The sequence below is a fragment of the Balaenoptera acutorostrata genome, chromosome 5 (genome assembly GCF_949987535.1).
Source record: "Balaenoptera acutorostrata chromosome 5, mBalAcu1.1, whole genome shotgun sequence".
Classification (NCBI taxonomy): Eukaryota; Metazoa; Chordata; class Mammalia; order Artiodactyla; family Balaenopteridae; genus Balaenoptera; species Balaenoptera acutorostrata.
Window position 1 is genome coordinate 71,306,077 of NC_080068.1, and position 27,163 is coordinate 71,333,239.

General features: G+C 43.3%; 2 protein-coding genes across 3 annotated transcripts; both read right to left on the bottom strand.

Annotated features, from left to right (window-relative positions):
- Positions 1-2,968: 2,968 nt before the first annotated feature.
- On the bottom strand, positions 2,969-7,076 carry ZAR1 (zygote arrest 1). Of its 2 annotated transcripts, none has more exons than XM_057547189.1 (4): positions 6,205-7,076; positions 4,646-4,738; positions 4,487-4,561; positions 2,969-3,225 (listed from the first exon to the last, which is right to left on the bottom strand). In XM_057547189.1, exons 1-4 carry the CDS (start codon positions 7,057-7,059, stop codon positions 3,082-3,084), a joined length of 1,167 nt encoding a protein of 388 aa, XP_057403172.1. In that variant the 5' UTR covers positions 7,060-7,076; the 3' UTR covers positions 2,969-3,081. The 2 variants fall into 2 exon arrangements, with proteins under 2 accessions (XP_057403172.1, XP_057403173.1); XM_057547190.1 differs by having other exon boundaries at positions 3,114-3,225; positions 4,476-4,561.
- Positions 7,077-8,474: 1,398 nt separating this feature from the next.
- SLC10A4 (solute carrier family 10 member 4) lies at positions 8,475-13,765 on the bottom strand. Its single transcript, XM_007180769.2, has 3 exons — positions 12,917-13,765; positions 11,944-12,154; positions 8,475-8,987 (listed from the first exon to the last, which is right to left on the bottom strand). Exons 1-3 carry the CDS (start codon positions 13,510-13,512, stop codon positions 8,475-8,477), a joined length of 1,320 nt encoding a protein of 439 aa, XP_007180831.1. The 5' UTR covers positions 13,513-13,765.
- Positions 13,766-27,163: the final 13,398 nt, after the last annotated feature.

Here is a 27,163-nt window from a genome sequence, read left to right on the forward strand (position 1 = left end):
GTCTTTGCTCATACAGACTTTTTCCTTTGCCCACTAAATTTATCATTTTTAAACAGTAAGTTTGTAAAATCACACAAGATAAGAGATCTGGGTACCTCCCTGGTGGTCCAGTGACTAAGACTCCGCGCTCCCAATGCAGACGGCCCGGGTTTGATCCCTGGTCAGGGAACTAGATTCCACATGTGCAACTAAGAGTTCGCATGCCGCAACTAAAAAGATCCCGAGTGCCGCAACTAAGACCCGGTGCAGCCAAATAAATAAAAAAATATTAAAAAAAAAAAAAAACCTAAAAAAAAAGATATCTGGCGGTTTCTCCAAAGAAGAAAAATCCAAAGGATTTTTACACAATTTAGAAAATATTTTCTACTTTTAGTGATACAAGATGGAGGGTGTGGTACACCCCACAATCTACCTTAAATTTAGGAAATCGTCGGACATTCTCTTGGAACAGACTCACCAGAGCCAGAGTGAGTGCACCTCCTTTTGGTCTATGAGAACTGCCCGTCCACAGCATAACCTACACTAGAGGAAATAAGAATCAATGTGATAATAATTGTACTTCATGACATTCTTATTTTTAAATTTTCAAAGTAATCCACTGTCACTTTAGCAAATGTAAGAGATATGAACAAAACTAGAATCACTTCTCTTGACACCCAGTGAGAACAGTATTCTGGGATATTTCCTTCTAGCCTCTCCATCTCTCACTCAAAGAAAAATCCATTTTATAAATTTCCAATTATACATACAGTTTGACAGTGCCTTATTGCTAGAATGTTATCACCATAACTCAGGAATCATGAGTTTTTGTACCACTTTGTTCAATGTCTGAATGGCCACTAACTCGAAGTGACACATATTTTGATCCTTGCTTTCCTCAGCTGTAAAATAGGGTTAGCTGCTCTATTAGGAAAATTAATGGCAAGCAATATTAAGCTTAAAGAATGATTAATAGGCATTTTAATAGCTGTATTAATAACCATTGAATTTGTCCTGGGACTCATTGAAGGTATATTTCTATTGTTCCTCATTCATTCAGCAAATGCTTAAGAGTGAATGTTATGTACCCCTTGCACGTCATGTGAGTCAGATCGGTTTCCTATCCCTGTACCTACCCTCAACCACATCAGGAGTTAATAGTGTTAGTACAAAACACATCACCTTCACCCACACTTAGTACAAAAACACATCACCTTCACCCACACCTAGAGTTCTCATCCTTCCTTTCTCTTTGGTCCCACCACCATTTTATCTGATCTTTGCAAGACTCCTTACAGGTTTACAGGCATCCACTGTACTGCCGGAGTGATTATTTTCTTTAAAAGGTGAATCTGTCACCATGCCCCACCACAACTTTAAAACCTTTCAGTGGATTCTTACTGATGACATATGATAACCAGTCATCCTGAGCAAGGTCCAAAGAGTCCTCCCAGCCTGGGCCTATCAGTTGCACCTGCCATCATCCCCATCCCTGCCCCTGTGGCCTCCTGGCTTTCTCTACCACTGGGCCTTTGCACACATTAGCTTAGTCTGGAAAAGTTCTTTCTCCCCCTCTTTGTCTAATTCAACTCATCCAAACTTTAGCTCAGCTGTAGTGTCATTTTTTAGGCAAGGCTTCCTGGACCTCCCCAAGTCAGATCCTTTTTCTTCCCTCCTACAAGGCACCAAGTAGGTCTTACATAGTGCATGGCAGAAGTTTTATGCAGGAATTAATGGCCATCTACCCGCTACACTGGAAGTTTTATGAGGGCAGAGCCCAGAGCCATGTTTTTCTACGGTAAGTGCAAGGCTGACTCAATTGTAGTTTTCACACTTCAATTCCATAAGCAATACCTGGGGTGCTTATTCAATGCTTCACCTCCATGTAGTGATTCAGTAGAGATAGGGACCTAAGAATCTGCCTTTTTACAAACACCTTACCAAGCCATATGGTTAGAGGCCTTCCCCCTTGCTATAAAGGGTTCTAGAGACTTCAAACTCATTTTCATTTCTTTTATTCTCCATATTTGTCTACATACAAGCATCCAAGATGTTAACAGACTTAGTATATATGGCCTATAAGGTAGTAAGGGTTAACTTAAAAATGGGATGCTTAGAAAATTGGAAGGAGGCCTAATTAGCACCTGGTTCCAATTATGTGGTTTCTGTAACCAAGAAATCAACAGCTCTCAACTCTGATTTCGTTAAAATCCCTCATGTCATCCCCCACCCCCATCCCTGCACCAGGAGAGCGCTGGTGCCGGGTCTCGGTGTTTTCTTGGTCATCAGGTAGAAAGCTTGGTAATCGGGTTAGGATGAGAATCCCTGTGTTAGGTGACGCCAAACGCTGTTTCCACTTACAGAACTGCAAGTCCATAATGACAAAGGCTAAATAAAGCTGCCTCTAACTGAATCTTTAAATACATTCAGGAGGCCTTTTTTTTTAAAGTTAACACATTACCAGCTGAAGTCCACGTGAAGTTATTTAACATCTTAAAGCTGCCCTTAGCCACCCTGTTCCCACCCGTACCTGTGACATTGTGATTAGCAAGTCACCAGTTCTCACAGCCTCTCTACCTCAGCACCTACTAAACCGAGATCATCTGTAGGCCATCCATTCTGGGTTCTGACTCTGCGTTACCCATCCCCACCCCTGAGAGTCCCCTCAAACATCAAGGCCTGGCTCTAGCCTCCACCTCCCCCAGAAGGATGCTCATTTTAATAGATGGCTTTTTATTCAATTAATTTCTTATAGGCATCAGCCCTACAAGACCTACAAGTAGTAAACCTCACATGTGCGTCCCTCTACACTTTTCTCTCAAGTGACTAACCTCGTTCAGAGCCTGGTTGCTCTGTAAGCAATGAATATTAAAGTAAAAGGCCCAGACTGTTAAGACAGGCTCTCCTAAATCTTAAGGATTTTACGCAGTGTATCAATTGTTTTGCAATGCTTTTATTTGACAGCTTTGTCAAATACAGCCTTTCACGAAGTATTATGAGGGAGCGGCAGAGAGGAGGAGGAGGGGCAGGGAAAAAAGCTCACTTGTCTGCTCCACTAGCACACGTTCAGCAGGACCAGTGTTTTGGTTTTTTCACATTCATTTAAATGATATATTTGAAACTGAAAGTGCTGTCACAGGATAGGCGTTTGCCTTTGCATCTCCCACACAAATCTTGACGGTGGGGCCTTTTGGGGTCCACGTGGCGAACTTTTACTGGGCAGGAGCATCTAGTCTGTTTACAATTCTGAAAAAAAAGTGAGAAGTACATACAGAACATAAACGCTTGGTGATGTCCTGGAACTTCAAAGTTATTTTTCTAGTCCATTCAAATACTAACTGAATGCACGCTAAGCAAAGTCCTGTGCTAATCTTGTTCTGTCTACATCCCTTCCTAGCAAGGAGAAGGATGGGAGGAGTAGAGCATTTTATCATGCAGTCCTGCTCCCATGTTGCACGGGATTCAATTCTGAATTGTGAAGTTCCTTTTAAAACAGTTTAAGAGGAAATCTTTCCCTGCCCTTGAAGGGTGGAGAACAAGCAAGCAGGAGAGAGGAGTTTAACAACATCGAAGGTGTGAGGCCGGGAACTAGTAGCAGGCCTGGCACCAGTGGCTAACCTTGGCCCTCTCCCTGCTCTGAAGGACCTCAAGCTGAGGCAGGAGGCAGAGCAGCAACTGCTGGGCCAAGAGCAGAGTGGTTAGAAAGTTCGCTTTCATTGTCAAACTCCTCTCTCCTACTTTAGAATGTACCCTACTCTCCCAAGATCTAGATTAGTCTAAGTTTTCCATACTGAATCTCTCTCCACCCACCCTGCAGTGTTCATGCTTCTGGCATCCACCTGGAGTCAAGTGCATTGATTAGGCTGTCTCTACTGGCAAGTCAAGCTCCACTAGCTGTGTGATTAACAGGCAAGTTTAGTCACTTCTCCCTCTTCGATTATCAGAGCCCTTTATCACAGTGCTGTGCTCAGTTAATAGTAACAAGCAACGTGTTACCAGTTAATCCCATAAAGCTTAGGGTTAAAGCTAAAGCAACTTAGGTTTACTTTAAAACGAATCCCTTTCTGAACTCACAGGCAAAATGGAAACTTAAAAAACCCGTGCTTTTACTAAATACTTTAACTTGGGTATGTGCTTCATAAAACGCATTTGGGTAAAAGCATCAACCTTTACTACTTCATATTAGTAGAAAGATAATCTGTTTTCTAAGTTTACTTTCTCCTACATTCAGCTGAGTCGCAGGCAAAGCAAACATTCTTCCACACTGCAAGTGAGGCAACAGCTTCTAGAGATGTTCACATGACCGAGGTTTGCAACAGCAGGAGGAAACTAACACCAAGACCTTGTTTCCCAGTTAAGTATTATTTCTACAACTCCTCCCAGAAAGAAATCAAAACCTCAGGTCACTGGGAATCTAGGCTCTTTTAGGAAATACATTCAAGAAACATACCCCCAAATCTTCTAATCACTACCCAGTTCAGACACAAAATACAAACATTCAATTTACTTGACAGGTGATATCCTCCACTCGGTAAGGGTTATAAGACTTCTGACATGTTCTGCAAAACTGCTTGTAGTAAACCTGTGATGGGAAAGAGGAAAAACTTAGAGCAAAACCCTCCTGAACCTTTTGTCAGGATGATGCCAGTTACAGGGCACTTCTTACCTTGTTAGTGCCCTGTACACACCACACATAGGCACTTTCCCATCGGATGTTGCAGTCCTTGCAGTGATAGTAGCCATATTTCTGTTCTAAGAACTGAGCAAAAGGATAGCAGAGTTTAACCAACATGACATCTGAATTAGCCTTCATCTCAGAAGCTTGGAAAGGATCTGATACTTAAAACTGGCAACTCCACTCCATATCTTGGAGGAAAGTAGAATCAGGTTCAAGTCCATCTCCACAACATAATCATTAGGAAAGCTAATGGCTTAATCAAGTAGAAAAGCAAGGGCCCACCGGAATTTATGTACCAGATTAACTTGGTTCATAAAGCCAATTAACAGATTACTAAGCAGGTGTTTTCCCTCAGGCAGGCAAGGGGAAAGCCAAACACATAGGGTTCCTGAACTTTGGGATTCTTTAGGGAGGGCTTCTCTCTGTAGAATAGGTCTAATCTTAAAACACCCATGAATGAAGTGGTTAAACTCAAGAAATTAGACTCTGCATCCTAAAAATGATCTTGGGTGAACACCTTGAAAAAAGTTCTCTATGCTAATTAAGTTTCCACCAAACAGTGGTGCTGAGAATCTAAAATACGGATAAGCCATAATTCACACATAATATGAACAAAAGTAGTATTACCTTATTCTTAAGTTCTTCTTCTCTCTCAGTGAGAAACAAATTATAAACAAGTTTTTGGAGTCAGGCGTTTAGAATTGGAAGGAACTTTGGAGGACACTGAGCAATTTCACAGGTGAGCAAACTGAAGCCCAGGAAGGTAAAGACTTAAGATCACGCACAGCTTGTGCGCAAACTTGATTCCCTCTGTGTTTCCCCACCCCCACTAAACAGCCCTGGGGAGCCTGGAAGAGACCCCAAAAGGACTCTTCCGGGCCTCTTCCTACCTCTCATGCCTTTCCACTCCCCTGGGTTACAGCCCCTCAGTGTGCTCCAGCCCTTTAAGTTTCAGGCAAGTACCAACTGGCCTTCCAAGCCCGCTCCTCTCAGGCAGCAATGCAGCACAGCGGAGATGCTCCAGCAGTGCTACTAGATTTCTGAAGAGGGGTGCGTCTTAAGGGCAAGAGAAGATCCTGACTAGGACCCCAGTAGTCAATTGTTCACAGTTTCTAACACACTGAATGAGAAAGTGTGAGTGGGATCCTTGGGAATCAACTCCCCTTGCCAGTTAAGTTCACCTTCTGATGTTCCGAGACCCATCCTAGATCATCCAGTGCAGGATCAACACAGGACTACACTCCCGTGGTCAGAGCTTTATACAGCAAATACGCTCGGAATAAGAATGTTAAAAGGGCGTTTCCTCGGCCACCCCTGTGCAACCGGTGTTTTACCATCGCAGCAACACGCAAGCTACACTGGACTGAATTCTGCCTGAGAAAGACGACTTCAGCAGCTACCGAAAGGCACACAGAAGTGCCCGCGCCTAAGGGAGCGCGCGCCTCCACGTGTCGCGAGCAGCCGCGGGGCGGGGACCGGGACGCGAGCCAGGAGGGCGCACAGCCCTGGGGCTCCCCCGCCGGTTCCCTAGCCGACTCGGGACTCACCTGGAAGCGCAGGCGCTCCTTGCCCGGCTGGGGGCTCCGCGGCGACCACCTCTCGCCCGCGGCGTCTGGGGCGCCGGCCACCAGCGGGGGCTGCTCCCTGCTCGCCGGTACCCCGGCCTGGGCCTCGTCCTCCTCGGACTGCGGCCTTTGGGGCTCCTTCCTCGCAGACCCCTCTCCCTCCTCGGGGCCTCGGGGCCTCGCAGCTGGCGGCCCTAGCTCTCCGTCCGGCGCCCCGGGCCTCTGCTCGGCCGCCGCAGTCTCGGCCCCTTCCAGGAGGGTAGCAAGGCGGCGGGAGGCCAAGGGGGAGTACACCGCCACGGTGCGCGGGAAGCGCACGGGCCGCGGGACGCCGCTCGGCGGGCTGCCCTGCTCGGGGCCCCGGCGGACCAGCTGCGGGGAGGCCGGGCAGCTGCCGCCCGCGCCCGCTGCGCCCTCGGGGTCAGGGCCGGGCTCGCGGGCCCTGCGCAGCAGCGTACGCCGCCCCAGCGAGCACTGCACGGAGACGTCGCGGCGCGGGTTCACCTGCACGGCCACATCCCGAATGCTGGCCCGGCCGGGCCGCGGGGCGAGGCCGGGGCCCACCTGCGACAGGAGGGCCATGAGCTGCGCCCGCTGGTAGCTGTGGAAGTACTCGGCGGCCGCCAGCTGCCCGTAGCCCGGGAAAGACGACGAGGCCGCGCCGTCAGAGGAGGAGGAAACGGGAGGGTAGCCGCCGTCCCGGTGCCGCCAGCCTCCCCCGCCCGCCGCTCCCTTGCCCTTGGCGGCGGCCGGGTAGGGGTAGGGGTACGGGTACGAGTAGAGGGCGCACGCCGGGTACATGTAAGCGTCCAGCACCTCGTCCCCCAGGGCAGCCATCAGCACACCCCTGCCGCTCCTGCCCGCCCCTGCGTCCTAAATAGGCGACCTCCCGGGGGCAGCCGGGCGCGGGCCCCACCCCCGCTGGCCGCGCTGCGCGGCCCCCCGCACCCTCCCCGCCACCCGCTGCTGTCCCCGCCGGAGGGGCCCCTGCCAGACTTTCTCGGTGTGGGAACTTTCCACACCCGGAGGTTGGCACAAATACCCTGAGATGATCTGCAAAGAAGGCTTTCTTTGCGAAGCAGAACTGGTCTGTAAGTGAACTGACTCCAGGTGAAGAGGATACCAGCAGGAGAACCATCACGGCGATTCGCTGAGCCAGGTGGTCCCCATCCTGCGTGATCGTCGGCGCCGCCCGGGAAGCTGAGGCGAGGCTGACTGCCACTGGCTAGTGAGCAAAACTGCTAAGGTTTTGGGGGAACTGCTTTGGGTCTGATACCTACGATCTCAGATTGTAGGTTATTTCATCACCTCAGGGCTGCCCTGAGAAATCTACGCGTTGAACCCTTTCAGCAAGTGCATAGGAAAAGCGTTCCAGGGCATGTGTCTAGGCTAATCGTTTTCTCCCTTGGAGAACTCACTCCACCCCCGCCGCGCCCCCAACCCCCCACCTCAAACGGTGACCAGGAGGTGCTGCTGAGTACCACGAGGGTCTGATGGCTGTTGCTCTTCTCTGGGGTAGACAGTCGCTCTACGGGTTTTCCTAACCAAATAATCTTTCCAAAAGAGAAACTGATTTAGGGTGTGTTTACATAAATGCAGAAGACCGAATCAGTCCCCAGCTGAAAGCAAATGCCTTGTCCACTAGAAACATGTTGGCCGCTCGTTACAAATAGGTATCAGGTCAAGTAATCAAATACGTTAATGTAATTCTTCTCTGATTTGATACAGGCTGGACAATAAAATACTATATTTCATTGTTTAATAGACCTGTTTGGGGATTTTTCTGAATACAGGTCAAATTTTAACAATGTCAAGTATTTATAAGCTGAGCAAGCACACTTTTTTTTTTTAACAACAATTACATTAAACTCAATTATGCTTTACAAATATAGCGTGTTTTTACTCATATAAGATAGTGCATCAAAATTCTACATTTCCAAGACCCTGTTTTCTAAGAGTTAACATATTTGAAACAATCATAGAAATCGGTAACGGTGAAAAACCAAAAAGCACATTTGTTCAGGCGGCACCCTAGCAGTCCCAGGTGCAAGTTATATTACGACATTGATTTGTAATTTATGAAAACGCTTGGTTAATATACCAACGCAACCTTATGGTGGGCAGATCAAAATTGTTACATGTATAATAATGTGAACCAATTGTTGTTCTTTATGTAAACCACAGACACTACCACAGACCATAAACATGAAGTAATATTTCAGCAAGATAAACTCTCCTGTGTATCTCCATATTTAGAGTGAAGTCTGAGTGGTTTCCATCATAATTAAATTATCTGCTTTCACCGTGCCATAGGAAGCGTCTGCCATTTCCTCTTCTTTTAGTTTCTTATAAGAAATATCTGCATCTTCATCCTCATCTAGAGGATCTTGCTTGTACAATATTCCACTCCCATACATTTTATATATTAAAACAAAAATCCCTGCTTCTGCAGACTGGAAAAGGGCATAAAGCAAGGGAAACATGTACATACTTCCTATGTTTTGCGGCGGAAAGGCCAGTTTTAGAATGGCGGTACAGAGCTGCACGTTCTGGCTCCCTGTTTCCAGGCACACGGTCCTCTTGCAGTTGGGTGGAAGATGGAAGAGAGTAGCTAAGCCATAGCCTGAGGCGTAGCCTGCCAAAGGCATAAAAATCGCTACCACATAAACAGCTGCAGGAATACTTGCCAGCAGTTTGGGTCCTAACATAGTGCAGGTCATTATGAAAAGGACCACCAGCGTCATTAGCAGAGACCACAGGGAAACCTAGTAAAAGAACACGGATAAACAAGCCATCAAAAATAAGATAGTTGAAGAGGGATTCAGGCAAGGGGATCCTGGGCTCTTGGAAGAGGAGAGTCATCTAGTCTGACCTCCCACACAGAATGGAGATCTTCGCCATTAAAAGTCTTTGACAGAGTATTTCTGAAGATGGGTAGATCACCTCTTCAGGAGGCATCCAGGCCATGTCAGACAGCTCTAATTGTTTGGCAGCCTGTCTTTATGTCTAGTGACAATTTGCCTTCTATAACTGCTAGCCATTGTCTTGGATAGGCCCTCAGGAGCAGCAGAGACCAGACAGACTACTCCTCCTGCAAAACAGCCTCCAAAAGTTTAAAAACCAGTTATGAGGGGAAGGCTACTCTTCTCTGGAGGCAGACTGTCCCAGGCTTTCAGCCTCCATTCTATAACTCTGTTTTGGAGTCCTGACTGTTCTGAGCATTCGTTTAATTTGTGAATGTGCCTCTTAAAAACAGAGCAGTTAGAACTGAGCCCAAGACACCAGGTATGGTCTGATGAATAGAGTGGACAGATGGACACTGCTTTCCCTGAACAGGACCCAGTGTTTTCCATAAGAAATTAGTTCTGGTTTTACACAGGACATAAAAGGCTATTGATTTATGAAACTGAGTGTCTGATATTTTTAGCCTTCAAAACACTTTATAGCTCAGAGAATTGTTAGCAATACCCAAACAATTACCAACTCTTAGATTAGGTAAGAGAAAAGAAAAAAATGTAAACATAAGATGTGAGGAATTCTTTGTAATCCTGCAACTCCCTGCTTTTTCACCTGTTCATGAGAATACTCCCACATGTAAGTCTCTAATGACGCTTAGGAATTATTATATATAATAGAAGGATCTTAGATAAAAACAATTGATGGTATAAAACAGTGTGTCATCTTGATGTCCAACTGGTACATTTCACTCATGCAAATAAGACAGGCTTGTAAATAGTAAGGTGGAAACCTAAAAATTCTTCTCCTAGTTCTCCTTCAGATCGGTAGCTTTTTTTTTTTAATGGGGGAGGGGGATAGGGTGGGTGTCTGTGAGGGAGACTACAGATCCAGAACAGTTTAAGTGTTGCTTCTGGTTCCCTAGATATCTGGGAGGATACCCCTTTGGAGTCTATGGGATTGGCATATACTTTATATTCTTTAAAAGATTATTCAAAATTTATCTGGGCTGGTCAAAAAGTCTACCCTAAATGGTGCTGAAGTAATTATTATATAAGATACTCATGTTACAAATGTACAATTAGCAGAAACCAAACTTTTATAAATCAAAACTTATATTAAGTTTCAAAGTGTGTCTACATCAATAGTTTTGAGAGGAAATCTGATTCTTCATTGTGAAAATATTGGCTCTAACATTTCCTTTGAACAATTTAAAATCATTTGGGTAAGTACTGACACTGAATGCTCATTTTAAAGTGTTTGCAAAAGTATAAAAATATTATGAAATGGATCTTAATGAGAGTGCTGGCAATGGAATAGGTTCAGCTTAAACTCAAAGTTACACTATCTTATTGAATTGTCTGTTGTTTAAATATGTTTACCTGTTTTTAGCATGGAAATAGGTTATTTGACTTTCTCTTAGAATTCCCAAGGTTTTATAGTAAATGCCATCACATTAATAGTATTACCTTAATGATCAAGCTTAGTAAGTTCTTAATGATCTCAAGATGATCTATAGATATATTATGTATAACATATAACAAATATGTATATTTACATGTACATATATATTTATTACATTCAGAGTATATATATGCTTACAATAGAGCATAATTTTTTTACTCAAGGCTGGATATATGTACTGAAAAGAGCCCTCTATTTTTCATATTAATAAAAGTTAGCCCCTCTGTATAATCAGATTACTTTGGTATAATATAAGTAAAACACAAAAGATTGTCTTCTTAAATCTACATAATTGAAACATTAGAGTGATCCTTTTTCTCTTCATTGTCTGAAGGAATTTGCATGTACATTTTACACTAATTAGACTAATTCGTTATGTATTTTATTTGATTAATTTCCTAAAATGAGACTCCTGTTCATGATTTACTCTTATTTACTACTAGTTTTGAGTTTTCAAAGAAAGTTTAATTTAGAAATATTTAAATTTTTTCTCCAATCAACTATTACAAAATCTCTACTGCTACCAAAAGCATCAATTTTTTAAAATAAAGCAATTTTGGAAATATTGCACAAAATAATAGAAATCCCACTCTTCTACTACCTTTAGAAACCATATGAAATATTGCAATGGGGAAGGAAAAAGAAACAAAAATTTTGTAATGTGAATATATTCTGCATTATTTACCCAGGACCTGATTTTATTTTGTGCCTTAAAGCCAATGTTTTGTGTATTCTATTATATTCTACGATGTAATTTTTTTACGATGTAATTTTTAAATTACTTTTTGTCTTATTAGTGTAAACTTACTTTTAGAAAATTAATGAAACATTTTAAAGGAAACTTCTACAGAGTTTCTCAGAATTAGAGTTCCACTTTTAAAAAGTAGAGTACTGTAATGCATTTCAAAAGTACTGCACAAATCCTATTAATTTTATTTCACCTGCTTTGATTTTTAGTAATACAGGACTTCTTAGTGGAAAACATGTTGCCATTTAATTGCACTGTCATCTTTTCCCCCCATGATCTGTTTCCTCCTATGAATACTGATAGTTCTCTTATGCTGTTTTTAATTAACCCGGTGTCTTAATTAAAGCTATTATTTTTGAAGTTCCAAAAGATGGAACGGAAGTTATATTTGTGGCATAAACTTTTCTTTTTTTTTTTAAGTTTATCCATGCAAGGGCTACCCAGTCCTTTTCTTCCTTACTTCTCTTTCCCAAACTTCTCACTGTTTCAGCCATGGGTCAGAGACCAAGGACTCTCTGCGTGTGTGAAGTATGCAAAGGGAAGAGTGACCTTACCTTCACAATGTAGTCAGCCACCCGGTTGTATCTGTAGCGAATGAAGACGCCCAAACCAATAGGGATGAGAGTGCTGCAGAGAGTCAGGATCACTGTGCCTATGGGCAGTAACTGCACCAGAGGAGTGTTGATCCAAGGCCGGCTGTAGATCCACAGGCACAGTGGCATCAAGACCAGGGCCAGGAGCGTGGAAGAGATGGTCATGATGATGCTGCAGAAAAGGGAATGGACAGAAGTCGGAATGGGCTTTGAGCCAAAGACCCTTGCTTGAACATTGGGTAGAAGAAAACGGGGGAGCCTGCAAGTCCCCCAGCTTGAAGTCAGGGAAGAACCTGCTTCATCCCAGGGGAGCACCAGGAGAGCAGCATGGCTAAGCCCAGCTGAAACATGAACTCCAGGCAGGAGAAGAAAAATCTCAGGACTGCTGCTCTCTGCTTTATACAGCCTATTGAGCTGGTTACAGTCTGGATGACTGTGAGGGCAAGGAACATTTTTGTTTTCTTTTTAATCCTCCAAAGCACCCTGTAAGGCATGGTAAAGCTACTGAATACTACTTGTTGGATTAACCTCAATTATATTGTCTTATATATGAGATTACTTTCTTTATTGGAGCCAATAGTCCTATTTTGCTTTTACATTTCCCGTGAGTCCTGGCTTCAGACTTCCCAGTTTCCTTTGTCTTCCGGGGCCTGCAAACCTGCACTGACAGCCCAACACTCAGGGAGGGTGGGGAGGGAGCTGTGGATGAGACCCCAAGACCCTCAGAGCACCTCTGTCCCTGTCTAGATCGTCTCCCCTCCAACCCTACCTCTTCATGTTTGCCTGGACTTCCAAAGCCCGGGCGTCCCCATCATCTCCAGTTTCTTCTCCCCTCTTCCGCGCCTCTCCTTCCTCCCTCCTTGGTCTTGAACGCATGGCTGTACACGCGGTTGACTGGGAGAAGAAAGATGCCTACCGGACAGCAGCTCCGTACCTGAGGTTCATGTCGCCGTCAACCAGCAGGGACATAAGGTTGGAGAGATTCCCGCCGGGACAGCAGCCACATAGGAGCACCGCCATGGCGGCCGACCCGTCCAAGGAGAAGGTGAGCGCCAGCAGGAAGGCCAGCAGCGGCAAGAAGCCGAACTGGCAGAGCGCGGCCAGCAGCGCGCCCACCGGCCGACGGACGTGCGCCCCGAAGTGGTTCACGTCCACCGTGCAGCCCAGGCCCAGCATGGTGATGCACAGGGCGGCGCCCACAAGCACGTTCAGCCCGTGGTTCAGCGGCGTGTCCCAGAACGGGGGCTCGTGCGCGGCCTCGGGGTGAGCGAACGAGGTAGGGCTCGGGCCGGCGGCGCCACCCGCGAAGCAGCCGGCCGTCGGCGTCAGGGTCGGAGTGGGGCCGGGGCTGAAACTGACGCCGGGCCCCGGCGCGACACTGAGCCCGGGGCTGGGGCCGGCGCTGGAGGCGGGCGCCAGGGGGGCGTCTGGGCCGGGGCTCAGGCTGCTGGCGTTGGGCGACAAGGTGTAGTTGTCCGGCTGCAGCGAGGACGGGTCGAAGAGCAGGGTGGCGTTGCCGGTGCCGTCCATGGCGCTGTCGGCGGGAGGCTGCGGGTCTGGCTCCTGCCCGCCCTGCGGATTTCTCTGCCCTCCCGCCGCGCGCGACTCTGCGCCTTCGGTCGCCACCGCCGTCCGTCTGTCTGTCCGCCCGTCCGCAGCCGCCAAACGGGACTCGGTGGCAAGGCCGGGCTGCGCGCGTCTGACGTCCGGGGCAACGGGTCGGTGCTCGGCTGGGGGTCGGCCGAAGGCCGCTGGCTGGCACTTAAGAAAGCGCAGCCCCCGAGGGTGAACCCAATCGCTGGGCCCCCGCGCCCGCAGGCGCCGCCCCCGCCGCCGAGTCCCCTCCTTTTAATCACCAGTAAGTGGTTCTGTTAGAGTGTAGCCAGGGGCGGAACAAAGACCTGACAAAGGACAAGAAGAAGAAAAAACCGTGCCTGGCTGCTGACCAAGTTCTCTGATGGGCTGTGCCTCTTTGATAATGAAATCTGGAGAGCCAGACATACAGAGAGAGAGAGAGAGAGAGAGAGGAGTTTGTGGACGCACATACATCATACACACTGTTCAAAGAGCCTGCAACCGCTAGCATCCCGAGGGGTGCCTGACTTAATAGGAGCTGCTCTCTCGTAGCAAGACACAATATCTGGTTTTAACTTACAAACAATTTTTAAATAAGATTTTTGTGTTCCAACTTAAAGTAGAAAGTAATAAAAATATTGGTGGGGTTTGAGCCAGGTCTTGTGCATGTGTGTGTGCATTATTTCATTTGATTTTCTCACAGCAGAGCCGTGGGAGAGATACTGTTAGCTCGATTTTTCCACACCAGGAATCCGAGGCACAGGGAAATCTCAGCCTCATCAGCCAAACCCAGAAGCAGCTGGCTCAGTGTGCGCCGCGATATGGTATTAAAGCGTGCATTGAAGAGCTCTGCTAAGTACAGTCTCCGTGAAAAATGTGTATTTGGGAAGTTATTGGCAGATGGGGAGAGGCTACTTCAGTGGCCACAGATTTATGAAGTGTTTTGAGTATAGCCCTGGCTTTAGGATTAAAGGACTGAAGAGAAATAAAGTTGTGAGATTCCCTGCTTCAGACAGCTTTATCCCCAAACAAATCAAATGCAGAGTTCTTGGAAATGTTGACTCAACAACTTTATGGGAGTCTCTAGATGCATCTACAAAGGAAAGGGACTTCTCTTCATACCAAGGAGGCAGAGCCATTGGAGAAGCCTGTGACCATAAAGTGATAGCCAGTTGATCTGTGAAAGCCAACAGTGGGAATTTCTAGGGTGAAGTCTTAGCCCATGGTTAGTCTATGTGGAGCCAAGATCCTAGAGTGAATTCTTCCTCGTGGAAACTTGTCCCTACCCCGTTTTCTGACACCAGAGGAGACTGGGTGACTTCCATTTCCCAGTGGTGGACTGAGCTTGTGTGTTTATATTTTCTCCTCCCCAAATCTCAGGAAAATGACAGAGAATATGAAAAATATGATTAAATTCACAGAATACTGCACTCAATCACAAATGAATAATTTCTTTCTTCTCCATCAGACCATACATTCCATGAGGGCAGTGCTTCTGCAAGCATTAAAGAAAATAATATACCCTCATACTTCCCCAAAACAATAAACCCAAGAAAACAATGCAGTAATATCTGTAGAGCTTTGAAGGAAGTGGGATGTGACCAAAAATATTCCAAGATTTCATTTAGGCTTATGTGCAGATAAACAAAGAAGCATGCTACCCAAATACTTCGGTTAAGTGAGTATATCCAGGGGAGACATGTGGACAGACAGACAAGATAAGGAGGAGGACTGCAGAACCTTTACATTCTTTGAACCACAGGATGAGATAAGCCAAGAACACAAATGGCAGAGCATGAGCTGAAGCCCAACTCTGCAGACACCACTCCAATTTGCCCCCTCCTTGTGTTAATGATATTAAAATCCACAATCAAATTAAGTAAGCCATAGTTAGAGGGAGGCAAACTCATCCAACTAGCTCCTCTTGGGGTTTGGGGAGGGATACGGGAGGCGAGTTGTGCAGTGGGTGAAGAGCAAAAATCAGAAGTGTTGGGCTTGGGTTATAAATCAGCAGGATCATGCTCAACCTGCAGCCTTGAGGACTTCTTGGGGCCTGCACACCTGGTGTGATTGTTGTAAATAAAGCAGATGTTCTTGCCTCCCCTCTTCCTTCTGATCTCCTTCACTGTTCAGGAGAAAAGCCCAGGATTAGAAAACAGAGCTAGTTCTCCAGATGAGGTGATTTTGGCAAGCTGGCATGGGTCACTTTGCTTTCTCAATTGCCTTACCTTTACTCTTGCTGCCACCAAGGAGAGTCTGGCCCACCCAGAAGGGAGAAAATACACAGAAGGGAGAGATGACAACATAGATGGAAAATATGCCATTTGGGGGAAAATAAATTTAGAGCCTTCTTGCACAGCATACACCAAAATTAATTCCAGATGGATTAAAGAAATGATAATAATAATAATAATAATGGAACAAAATGTTGGAGAAAAATATTAGCTAGTATTTATCTCATCTTTGGATAGGGAAAATCTTCCCAAGCAAAAAAGTAACAGAAGAAATCATAATGGGAAGCTCAGTAGATATGGCTATATAAGAATTTTTACCTTTGGTGTAGTCAGAAGAGCATTTAAAAAACTAAAAGCAAATTATAAAATGAGAAAAATATTTGCAACATATGTAAAACCAAGAGCTAATATCATTAATTTATAAAACAGTTTTACAAATTAACAAGAACAAGCAATACAATAGGGAAAAAGGCAAATGATATGAATAGACACACAAGATCACAAAAAGGAAAGACCAAAGAAATTAAACTGAAGCAACTATTGGATTGGCCAAAAAGTTTGTTCGGGTTTTCCATAAGATGGTATGGAAAACCCGAACGAACTTTTTGGCCAACCCTATAGATGCCATTTTTCCACTGTCGGAAAAAACTGACATAAATTATATTATGTTATGGTGGCAAGGATACTATCAACTGCATATCCTCTCATCCTGCTAGTGGTGTATACTTTCTAGAAGAAAACTTGATGTAGATGACAGTAGTCCTAAAAATGTGCATCTCCTTTGATCCAGCAATTCTATGTCTAGGTGTTTATCCAAGAAAACAATCAGGGAATTAAAAAAAAAATGAGAGCTACATTGAATGCTTACATACAGACAATCTCCTAAGCTTTTAATCACGGATCATCTCACTCAATCTTCATAACAGGCTTAATGAGGTTAGAAATTTGCCAAGTCAAAAAAAAAAAAAAAGGAGAGAGAAAAAGAAATTTACCAAGTCACCCCCTAGTAGGGATAGAGCTAGGCTTTGAACCCAAGTTTTTGGATCCCAAAGTCTGTCCTCCTAAACCGAATACGATGTAGTTAAATAGGAATAACCTTAAATAAAGTTACCATATGATCCAGCAATCCCATTCCTGGGCATATATCTGGAAAAGATGAAAACTCTAATTCAAAAAGATACATGTACTCCAGTGTTCTCTGCAGCACTATTTACAATAGCCAAGACATGGAAGCAACCTAAATGTCCATCGACAGATGAATGGATAAAGAAGATGTGGTACATATATACAATGGAATATTACTCTGCCATTAAAAAGAATGAAATAATGTCATTTGCAGCAACATGGATAGACCTAGAAGTTATCATACTAAGTGAAGTAAGTCAGACGGAAAAAGACAAATATTATATGATATCACTTATATGTGGAATCTTAAAAAATGATACAAATGAATTTATTTACAAAACAGAAATAGAGTCACAGACATAGAAAACAAACTTATGGTTGCCAAAGGGGGAAATGGGTGGAGGAGGGATAAATTAGGAATTTGGGATTAACAGGTATAAACTACTATATATAAAATAGATAATCAACAAGGACTTACTGTATAGCACAGGGAACTGTATTCAATATCTTGAAATAACCTATAATGGAAAAGAATGTGAAAAAAGAAGATATATGGATATATAGATATAGATATAACTGAATCACTTTGCTGTACACCTGAAACATTGTAAATCAACTATACTTCAATAAAAATAAATAAATAAATACAAATGTACTAATACAAAAGACTGCTATGCAGATGCTAAGAATCGTGTTTACAACCAGAGTTCCTAATCTGGTCCAGGGTGAATATGTGACCCTTCTGAAATAATGTATCAACTTCTCTATATATGTACATTTTTTCCTGAAATGTGAGTTCATGATATTTCTCAGAGGGTCCAAGACCCATTCTGAGGAATATTTAATGACAAGGGAGGAATTCCCTGTTGATATAATCTTAAGTGATAGAGCAATTTAAAAAGCTATAAACACATATTAACATACACTTACATTCTAGTAAGTATATTAAATATATGTAAACTTAGAGGGAATTTCTCCAGTGTATATTATATCTGAGTGGTAGTATTAAAAGTGATTTTTATTTTCTTCTTTGTGTTTTACTGTGTTTTCCAAATTCCTCTGTAAATATATTTTATAATCAGAAAAATGTAAATGTTATTTTTTAAAGCTTAAAATCTAGAGGAAAAATACATTCCACAAGTATCAAAGGGCAAATCATGTAATCAATCCATAGGCCATAGGTTGACAGAGAAAAATAGGCAAAAGATACAATTTACAATAGACAAATTACATTCTATTTATTAAATAGGAAAAATTTTACCTCACTAGTATTTAAGTAAACATAAAATATGAAACTTCAAAAAAGTCAAATAGCGTCTCAAAGTAACAACATTTAATGGTGGAAATGCAATAGAAGCACAGCTTTGATGGTAGGGGTTATTCGATACAACTTCTGGGGAAAGCAATTTGATAATACAGTTCTGATGGACATTTTTTTTTTAAAATTAGGATTATTTCAAGTGAGGTGCCAGAAACACTGACTCCAGTTGGTTTAAGCCAAAAAGGGAATTTAGTGACTCATGAGAATGAAAAATCTCCTGGTGTGGCTGGCTCCCAGGTTATAGTGAGGACTGGGTCTCTGTCCATTTCTCAGCTCTGCTTTCTACTATGTCTTCTTCATTTTTACGTTCACTTTCTCCCTAGGGGGCTGGACAAATCCAGAAATATCCACCAGCTCAGAACCACCCATGGAATGAGAATGCTTACTTCCCAATACTTTTCATAAAAGTCCTGGGATAAATTTGACCCAGGCAGAGGAATTGTGCCTATCCTTGAAAAAGTTGTTATAGCCACAAGATGGAATGCTCTCCCTTGAACTTGGGGGTAGTCTCATCCCCACTCAAGACACATGAATTCAGATTTGGGCCAGGGATTCCCCAAAAGAATATTGGGTGCTGTTAACAGACAGAGGAAAAGTGGATTTGGGGCTGGCAGAAACATTGGATGCTCACTCTGCTGACTTAGAGAAATCATCTGAATTGCAGACAATTTATGCAGGAAGCTAAAATAAGACTGTGGCAACAGAAAAAAAAAATTAGAAAAATGTAAATATTCAGCAATATGCAATTGGTTGAGTATATTATGCTTTATTCATATAATAGAACAGTATATACTATTAAAAAGCTTAAAAATCTGATAGGAAGAAAGTAAATTATATAACAGAATGTACATACAGTTTGGCCCCAGCTTCTTTAAAAATATTTATATATTTGCATTCAAAAAGATTGGGCCAATGTATTCAAAATATATTGGATGATGGATGATTTTTGCATTCTTATACTTGCTTTATCTCTACTCTCAGCACCACCCTCTCAAAGAAACTGAAATTGTCAAACAAGTAGATTGAGTATATAGTAATTTATTGTGTTTTAAGTAATAAAACACGTAGGTTTTCTAAATTCCTTGAAGCAACTTGAATTGCAATAACATTTGGCCACTTTTGTTGAAAGGAAGCGGGAAGATTTTCTTTTAATAGAAGCTGTCAAATGGGAGAGTTGATAGGAATATTCCTCTCAGCTGGTTTGTACCTAAAAGCAACATGGCCTGGTGATTACGCCTGATTTACATAATTAAGCCTATTTTACAGATAAATGTCAATTTCTCACAGTGTTAATCATACTTCATAACTAGCTAATGACAGATATAACCAGGGACTATCTTCTGTGTCCAAAACGCATTCCACACTTAAAATGCTGGTCTGCAATAAAGGTTTCCCCACTCTCCCAAAGCAGAGCTTCCTACGAAACCTTTGATAAACCAAAATGGCATAAAGCAAAGAAGCACTTACCTTAGGATACATCTTGCTAACGGTTGTACGAAGTCAATGGAGAAAAAGCACAGACGCTGACACAGTTCACAGCTCTGGCGGCCTGATGCTGAGTGCCGTTCCCGGGAAGGAGCTTGGCGGGGCCACTCTCGCTGCTTGGGGCACGCACTGCCTCTATAATGGCTGCTGCAAAACCCACGCTATTTTCGCTTTTCTCTTCTCCTGAGAGTGAAAATCCTCTTTGGATTTCTTTTGGTTAGCGAAGACAAGTACTACTGATAGGTAGGGCTTTCGTAAAAGTGAAGTGGTGTAAAGTGAACTTTGGAAAAGTGGGGGACACCCGTATTACATTTATGTAACCGGCATGAAAATCTGAATATTTTAAGCCTGGATTGTCGCTCCTGGTGCGTGCAGGCACGTTGAAACCTGCTGAGGAATGTCTGGGTGGCCTGGTTCACCAAGCAGGCGGAGGTCATATTTATGGAAGCCTTACTGATAGAGTTGCCAGATGTAGCAAATAAAAATATAGGCTGCCCAGTGAAATTCGAATATCAGATAAACAATAAAGTTTTTGGTATAAAGATGTCCCAAATATTTCATCAGGCAACCTTACCTGGAGAAAGAGGATGATTAGAAAACTGAAACGGAGCAGTGGCCTCTGGGGGCTAAGAGCTCCACGTGGTTAGGAAGCAACCCCCAAATCACAGGGAACAAAGGGGAGGTGCTAGACTCGGGCTAGGGGTGCTGCCTGGGGATTGATGAAGAGGAGACAGCGAGGCCCCTCCTCCTCCGCTGAGGAACTTGGCCTGGTTCCAGGTGGAGAGAAGCACTGCAGTTTCCAATTAAACATGTTCTGTAGCTGAACTCCAGCCTCATAGAGCGGGAGGAAGCCACTGACATACACAAACACTATAGCAGGCAGTAGTCTGGGAATGAAGTGCACGTTAATTAGACACGAACAGAGTGGCTCTAAAGAGGGCCAGGAAGCCATGAAGGAGGCCCCCGTGAGGACCAGAGGAGAGAGGCGGACTCCAAGATGTCAAAGTGGAGGAAGGTGTTTGTAGACACTCGACCCTTATGCCATATGGTCACTCCAGTGTAGTGGATCCCAACTGTTCTGCTCCCCAGTGCTCCTCCCCTCTTCTCCTGGAAGATAGACCCTCCTTTTTGGGGGGAATTGCATGTCCAACAGCTCTTGTCATAAAGTCAAAATGGAAGCCACTGCCTTCCTAAAGGACCCCACCTCTGAGTTATCAGGGACTGGTTGAGGGATAGGCCCCCAGATGCATCTTAATAGAGTTTGGAGCAATCCTAGGCAGGGGGTAGGTTTTATTGTCAGCTTCTGAGGAGGAATTCATTACAGGTAAAATTGTCCTTGAAAATCCTTTAAACACCCATAACAGTATACTTTTTTTTCATGAAGGCTGCAGTGACAAGTCCCCCCAGTTTTGGAACAGATGGCTGTTTCTTCAGCTGACTACCAGATGAAGTAGCCGGCTTGCATTTCAGGGTCAGGTTATATGAAATGACTCTCTGGGCCTTTGCTCCAGGTTCTCAGGCCATGACAAGCACTGGGGCCTCGGGCACAGCAGATGCTCTTCTCCAGGCTCACATCCACTGTACTCAGTGGCCGGCAGTGTCACCCACACACAACCACCCTCTCTCTCTTATTTTCCCCCCATTTAACTCTCAGACTTGAATTTGTAAATGTTGAAGTGTGTATATGATGTGATTCCAGGAACCAACCTCTTAACTTTAGTGACTGGTCCAGAAGGTGGAAATTGATCCACCCAGGTCAATTAGGGTTCTTCCCTATGATTCTTTTTTTTTTTTTAATGAGAGTCACAGGGAAAAGCCCTTTCTTCACATGTTAAGAAGTTGGGAAGTTGTGAACCCAGAAACTGATACTAACCATGGCTCCATTTTGTAAAACCACCCAGCTTGGGAGAATAAAGCCAAAAAAAAAAGCCTAAATAAAGCAGATGAGAGGTGAAGAGAGAAAACGCAGGCAGCACCGGGTCCCTGTTCTGGTCCTTCCCAACAACACTCCTCACCTTCCTGGTTATGTGAGCTGATCCGTCTTCCTTCTGCTACATTGTTTGAGGCTTTGATTCCTTGTGTCCTCCCATGACTTTTTCCAGCCCATCCTGCTGGCTCTGATAACACGTCAGATCTCATCCAATAGTCATCTTTGTAAAAATACTATCTCATCTGCTCTCCAATCACATGATTCAATGCACACTTCCTAGTCCCTACAGAAGGCATCCATTGAGATTTGATTTAATCCATGTCCTCCTTTGCATGTTATCTCAAAGTCTGTACCAGAGGGACCCTCAGTATTCTACTCACCTCCTCAGTGATTTAATAATAGGGGTTTGCTTTACAGGAGAAGATTGTTTAGACTGTTTTCTTTTTCTTTTCTCTGCTAATCTTCCATTCTTTAACCAGTCCCATCCTTGTTTTCACCTATGCTTTAACTTTCCTATCACTGTCAACTAACCTGTAAGGTGAGAAGTCTGTTGCTTTCTTGAAGTTCTAATATTTCAACGTGCTTTTGATACATAGAAGACTTTCCTGGGGACTTCACATAGCAGTCTTTGTATGGCATAAAGGCTTGTATCAGGAGGCATTTGTCATCTGATAAACTGAAAAGAAATAAACAGTATCTTACAGAGCTCTAGCAGGATATTAAACTGAGAATTTATTTGATCTAAACATGAAAAACTCCAGTGATATTTTTAAAAGCTCCCAATGGAAAGATTACCTCTTGTTAACCAGACAACACGATAAATAGCAAAAGTGAAATTTAAGTTTTATTAAAATTAGACACCACTAATTAGTTTGAATTTGGTTTAAAAAATTTTTTTCCAGCACTCCATAAAAAGTTGAAGAAAACATTAACATTTTTGAATTTAGAAAGTGTTATTTTGAAACATTCTTTAAAGCTGGATTTCTCTTGGAATAATTTAAAGCATCTTGCCCCTTACGCAAGAAGCAAATCATGAAAACAACCTCTTACTCACTCATTTAACCTTGGTAAGTAGTGATATGTGTTGGTGGAATGACAGTGAATGCTAGTTTCTCTTTCCTAAGAAAAGACTGAGGTCTGTTAATAATTTTATACTCCATACGTTCTTTTCTTACTCTCAATATTACATTAGTCTTGCCATCCAAGAGATCTGAGAATTATTACCCCTGGATGCTGCTTTACAGTATGCCATTACTATCCATTGCCCTACTTTGTCTAGAATATTGACTGGGGGAGAGTAGATAAGGTCACTGCTTCCCCCACACTGCTTCTGCAAACTCATGCTGAGAGGACGTATGGGGCTGGAGGTGGGGGTATTAAAAATTGGTACTAGTATTTTTATTGTACTTGTTTTGACTCTCTCCTAACTGATCAGATATAAATGACTTTTCAAAAAATCTGATATTTTGGAATATATATGACACATATGTATATATGTGTGTGTGTGTATATATATATATATATATACACACATATGCTTTCTTCTATTACTCTAGACCCTTTAGAATTGTCTATAATTAGTAGACATAGATTCTGAAAATTGCAGAGTTCTTTTTGTAATATTGTATTTTAAATATTTATTTATTTATTTTTGGCTGCATTGGGTCTTCGTTGCTGCACGTGGGCTTTCTCTAATTGCGGCAAGCGGGGGCTACTCTTCGTTGAGGTGCGCGGGCTTCTCATTGCGGTGGCTTCTCTAGTTGCAGGGCAGGGCTCTAGGTGTGCAGGCTTCAGTAGTTGTGGCACGTGGGCTCAGTAGTTGTGGCACACGGGCTTAGTTGTTCTGCGGCATGTGGGATCTTCCCAGACCAGGGATCGATCCCGTGTCCCCTGCACTGGCAGGTGGATTCTTAACCATTGCACCACCAGGGAAGCCCCTGTAATATTGTATTATAATAACTCAATTCAACAACTGTGTATTAATCTCCCAACAATTTTTGAGACAGTAGGATGATAGAGGTGGAAATATGATCTGTTTCATATTCTCAAGGACCTTGCTGCTCCATCTAAGTATACAGCTAACTGTACTGCAAGGCATACTGTGATGAACTGTATATATTCAAGTTCAAATAGAGATGGTGGTGATAAACTCTGGCTGTGGAGTCTAAGCCTCATTAACCAACGAGTGCTTAGACTTTCAATCTGTGAAGGAAGGGAAGGACATTCCAGAGAAGAAGAGCTTGAACAAAGTCATGGGTACATTACTTCCTCAGAGGAACAGAGACTGTATACAAAGTGGCAAGGACAGGAAACAAGATGTGGAAAGGTGGGTAGTAGAGGTAAAGTATCTAAAACCTTTGTTGCCATGTAAAGATCTTGAACTTTATTCTGTGGACAGCAGAAAGTCAGCTAAGTTTTCTATGCAGGGAAATGACATATCCAGATTCAAGACTCAGAAACACAATTCCAGAAGCTTAGGGTAAATGAACAGGAACAGGCATAAAGAACAGTGAGAGAGTCAAGCTAGGAGGCTATTATGATAATGCCAATGGAAAATAATGGCAGCTTATCCTGGAAAATAAGCATGGAAATTGAGAAAAGATATAATTGTAGTGAAGGAGAGAGATGACTTAAAGCAAAATTAGGTTTTAATTTGGAAGACTGGGTGCATGGTAATAACATTAACTGAGCTACAGAACATAGGCAAAGTATTCAATAGCAAGTTTGAGACTCGGGTTTTAAATACATTGGGTATAGGATGTTTGGATCATCCAGTTGGAGTCTAATACGCAAATGGACTTTGGTTCTGAAGCCTAAGACAGAGAACTGGGAACAGATGTAAATTAGCAGTCAGACTTATAGCAATTGTCGCACCTACCTCCACTTTCTGATAGTATGATGGATTCGGCTAGCTGAAAATCTTTCTTTTACAAAAAACACCCAGATACGCTGCATAAAAGATAACAAACATCCTTTTAAAGGCACAGAGAAGTCCACAACAGAGTAATGGAAAACCTCCATGTACATCTAACGGGCATTCCAGAAGGACTTATGGAAGCTGGAGATGGGGGCAGAAGAAGTAATATTTCAAAATGTAATGGTTAAAGATTTTCTAGACTTGAAAAAAGACATGATTCCAGACTCAAGAAGCATAATGAGTCCTGAAAAGGGTAAATAGAAATAAATCCATACCTAGACACATCATAGCAAAAATGAAAAAAAGAGAGAGAATATCTTAATTACATAACTTTTGGCTTTACTTTTCTCATTTTTAGATAAGATTAAGCTGGATAATATGTAAAATCATTCATTTTGCGGATATCTGGGTAAATATCAGGTACTAGGGATGTAAAAGTGAGGGAGACAGCTTCTGTAAAAACAGTGTCTTCTCTCCACCACACACTTCTATTTTTGTACTCCATCTATATTCTTCTTCAGCCTCTCTTGTGTGTCCCTTGTCACCACCTTAAATGTTGTTGTTCCTAGGATTCAGTCAGGGGCTCTTTTTTCCTCTCACTCCTCACATTCTTAGATGACTTCATTCATTCACCTGCCTTTAGCCCTGAACTGTAGAGACTGACTCTCAAATCTCTACTTCTAGCCCCAACTCTCCTCTAAGTCCCAAACACATCACAGATACTGCAAACATGGCATAAAGCAGAATTCATTCTCTCCAGCCCAGTCCTCTCTTCTTGACCTCAGTTAACGGCACTGCCGTCATCAGTTTCTCACCTTTATGGATGCGTTTCCATAGACGGAAATACATCTACTCCTTTTCTTCATCTGGTAATAGCCAGTTCATCCCTCAAAATTCACTTCAAACCTCACTTCCTCTGTGAGGCCCTGTAACGTGACTTTGGTCTGCCTGTGAGTAGGGTGCCGTCTTCTCTGGTTCCCTAGGTTACCATCATGGCCGCCCCCACCCGTAATGTTTTTTTGAAGTCTACCTTCTCCAGTAGACACAGGTCTGTAGCAGCGGGAGCTAAGCTAGTGCTGTTCTGTGTCCTGAGCAATGCCTTTGTGTGGTTCCCATCTCGAAAGAGGCCCACTTTGAATACAGCTGAATGAATGCGCTGTGGATTAATGAACGGATGTGTCTTATCCAACCAACACAGAGGGAATCAAGAGTGTGGCTTTACTGTAATACCGTCATCTTGTGACCACACTCACTTTGGTTAAATTGGCTGTGATTTGCAGTCTGGTGTGAAAATGGAAATACGCGCAGAGCACACTAGTGGGTTTCCAGGCTCTCTGATTTCCGCAGCAGGGTGTTGCCAATCATTGTCATAAAGCCGTCGCAACAGCTCTGCTCCAGATGACCTGATGTGAAACTGTCTGGGCTGTGGGCTGGAATATTAAATGACGTTGTGTTTCTGCAGCTAGCCGAGCGCTTGAGTCACAGCCACAGTAAAAATGTTTTAACAAAATTAAAATCTCTGTGGGGGAGGGGAAAACAGAAAAAACAAGGTTGGGCAGGATGCTGAGATGGAGCCGGGCAGGGGAGGGAGGCATTGGTATTGCCTAATTTCTATATTTAGTTATAGTAGGAAAGTAGAGGTTGAGACTGAGAGGTCTACATTTGTGATTTGAAACAGTCTAAAATTTGCTCCCCATTGAATTGAAAAAAAAAAAAAACAGACAAGAATTTTCTAGAAAATACATATACTAAATCAAAAGGGGCCACGGGGCAAAGCAATAAAAGCTCTCCCCTGCCAGAACAAATTGAAACAGATCAATTACCTCTTGTCACTTCCTATTTCCAAACGAATGAATTACTGTTTAAAAAGCCTGGCTCTGTGCGCTGCTAGGTTTAGCACAAAGACGGAAATTTCTGACGTGCATCTCACGCAAATGGAAAATGCCTGGGGTGATAAATTGGTGCTGCTTCTTTAGGGAATCAACATAAATAATTCTTATTCATAAAGAAAAACTAGAACTTGAAAAATCTTTATGGTAAGTTAGAGCCTTGAGGAGCATGTGCTATTTTATTTTTACTCAAAGGAGTATGTCTAAGTGTCACCTCGAACAATGGAAAGAAAATGGGATCTAAAATACAAGGTAGTTGGGACTTCCCTGGTGGCGCAGTGGTTGAGAGTCTGCCTGCCAATGCAGGAGACATGGGTTCGAGCCCGGGTCTGGGAAGATCCCACATGCCACGGAGCAACCAAGCCCGTGAGCCACAACTACTGAGCCTGCGCGTCTGGAGCCTGTGCTCCGCAACGACAAAAGCCGCGACAGTGAGAGACCCGCGCACCGCGATGAGGAGTGGCCCCCACTCGCCGCAACTTGGAGAAAGCCCTCGCACAGAAACTAGGACCCAACGCAGCCAAAATAAATTTTAAAAAAAAAATTCTATGAGAACAAAGTTTAAAAAAAAAAAAATAAATAAATAAATAAAATACAAGGTAGCTTTCTTTGCTTTGCTCCATTTAAAAAGGAAGAAATATGTTCATAGCAGCACTATTTACAATAGCCAAGACATGCAAGCAACCTAAGTGTCCATCGACAGAT

What these genes read in the sequence shown, in the direction of transcription:
- ZAR1 (XM_057547189.1), bottom strand. Translation starts at nt 7,059, where the DNA reads ATGGCTGCCCTGGGGGACGAGGTGCTGGACGCTTACATGTACCCGGCG. An exon ending in GTGTACAGGGCACTAACAAG is followed by an intron (nt 4,562 to 4,645) that starts GTAAGAAGTGCC and finishes TTCCCATCACAG; the next exon opens with GTTTACTACAAGCAGTTTTG. An exon ending in TGGAGGATATCACCTGTCAA is followed by an intron (nt 3,226 to 4,486) that starts GTAAATTGAATG and finishes CTTTTTTTTCAG; the next exon opens with AATTGTAAACAGACTAGATG.
- SLC10A4 (XM_007180769.2), bottom strand. Translation starts at nt 13,512, where the DNA reads ATGGACGGCACCGGCAACGCCACCCTGCTCTTCGACCCGTCCTCGCTG. An exon ending in GACGGCGACATGAACCTCAG is followed by an intron (nt 12,155 to 12,916) that starts GTACGGAGCTGC and finishes CCTTTTCTGCAG; the next exon opens with CATCATCATGACCATCTCTT. An exon ending in TGGCTGACTACATTGTGAAG is followed by an intron (nt 8,988 to 11,943) that starts GTAAGGTCACTC and finishes TTCTTTTACTAG; the next exon opens with GTTTCCCTGTGGTCTCTGCT.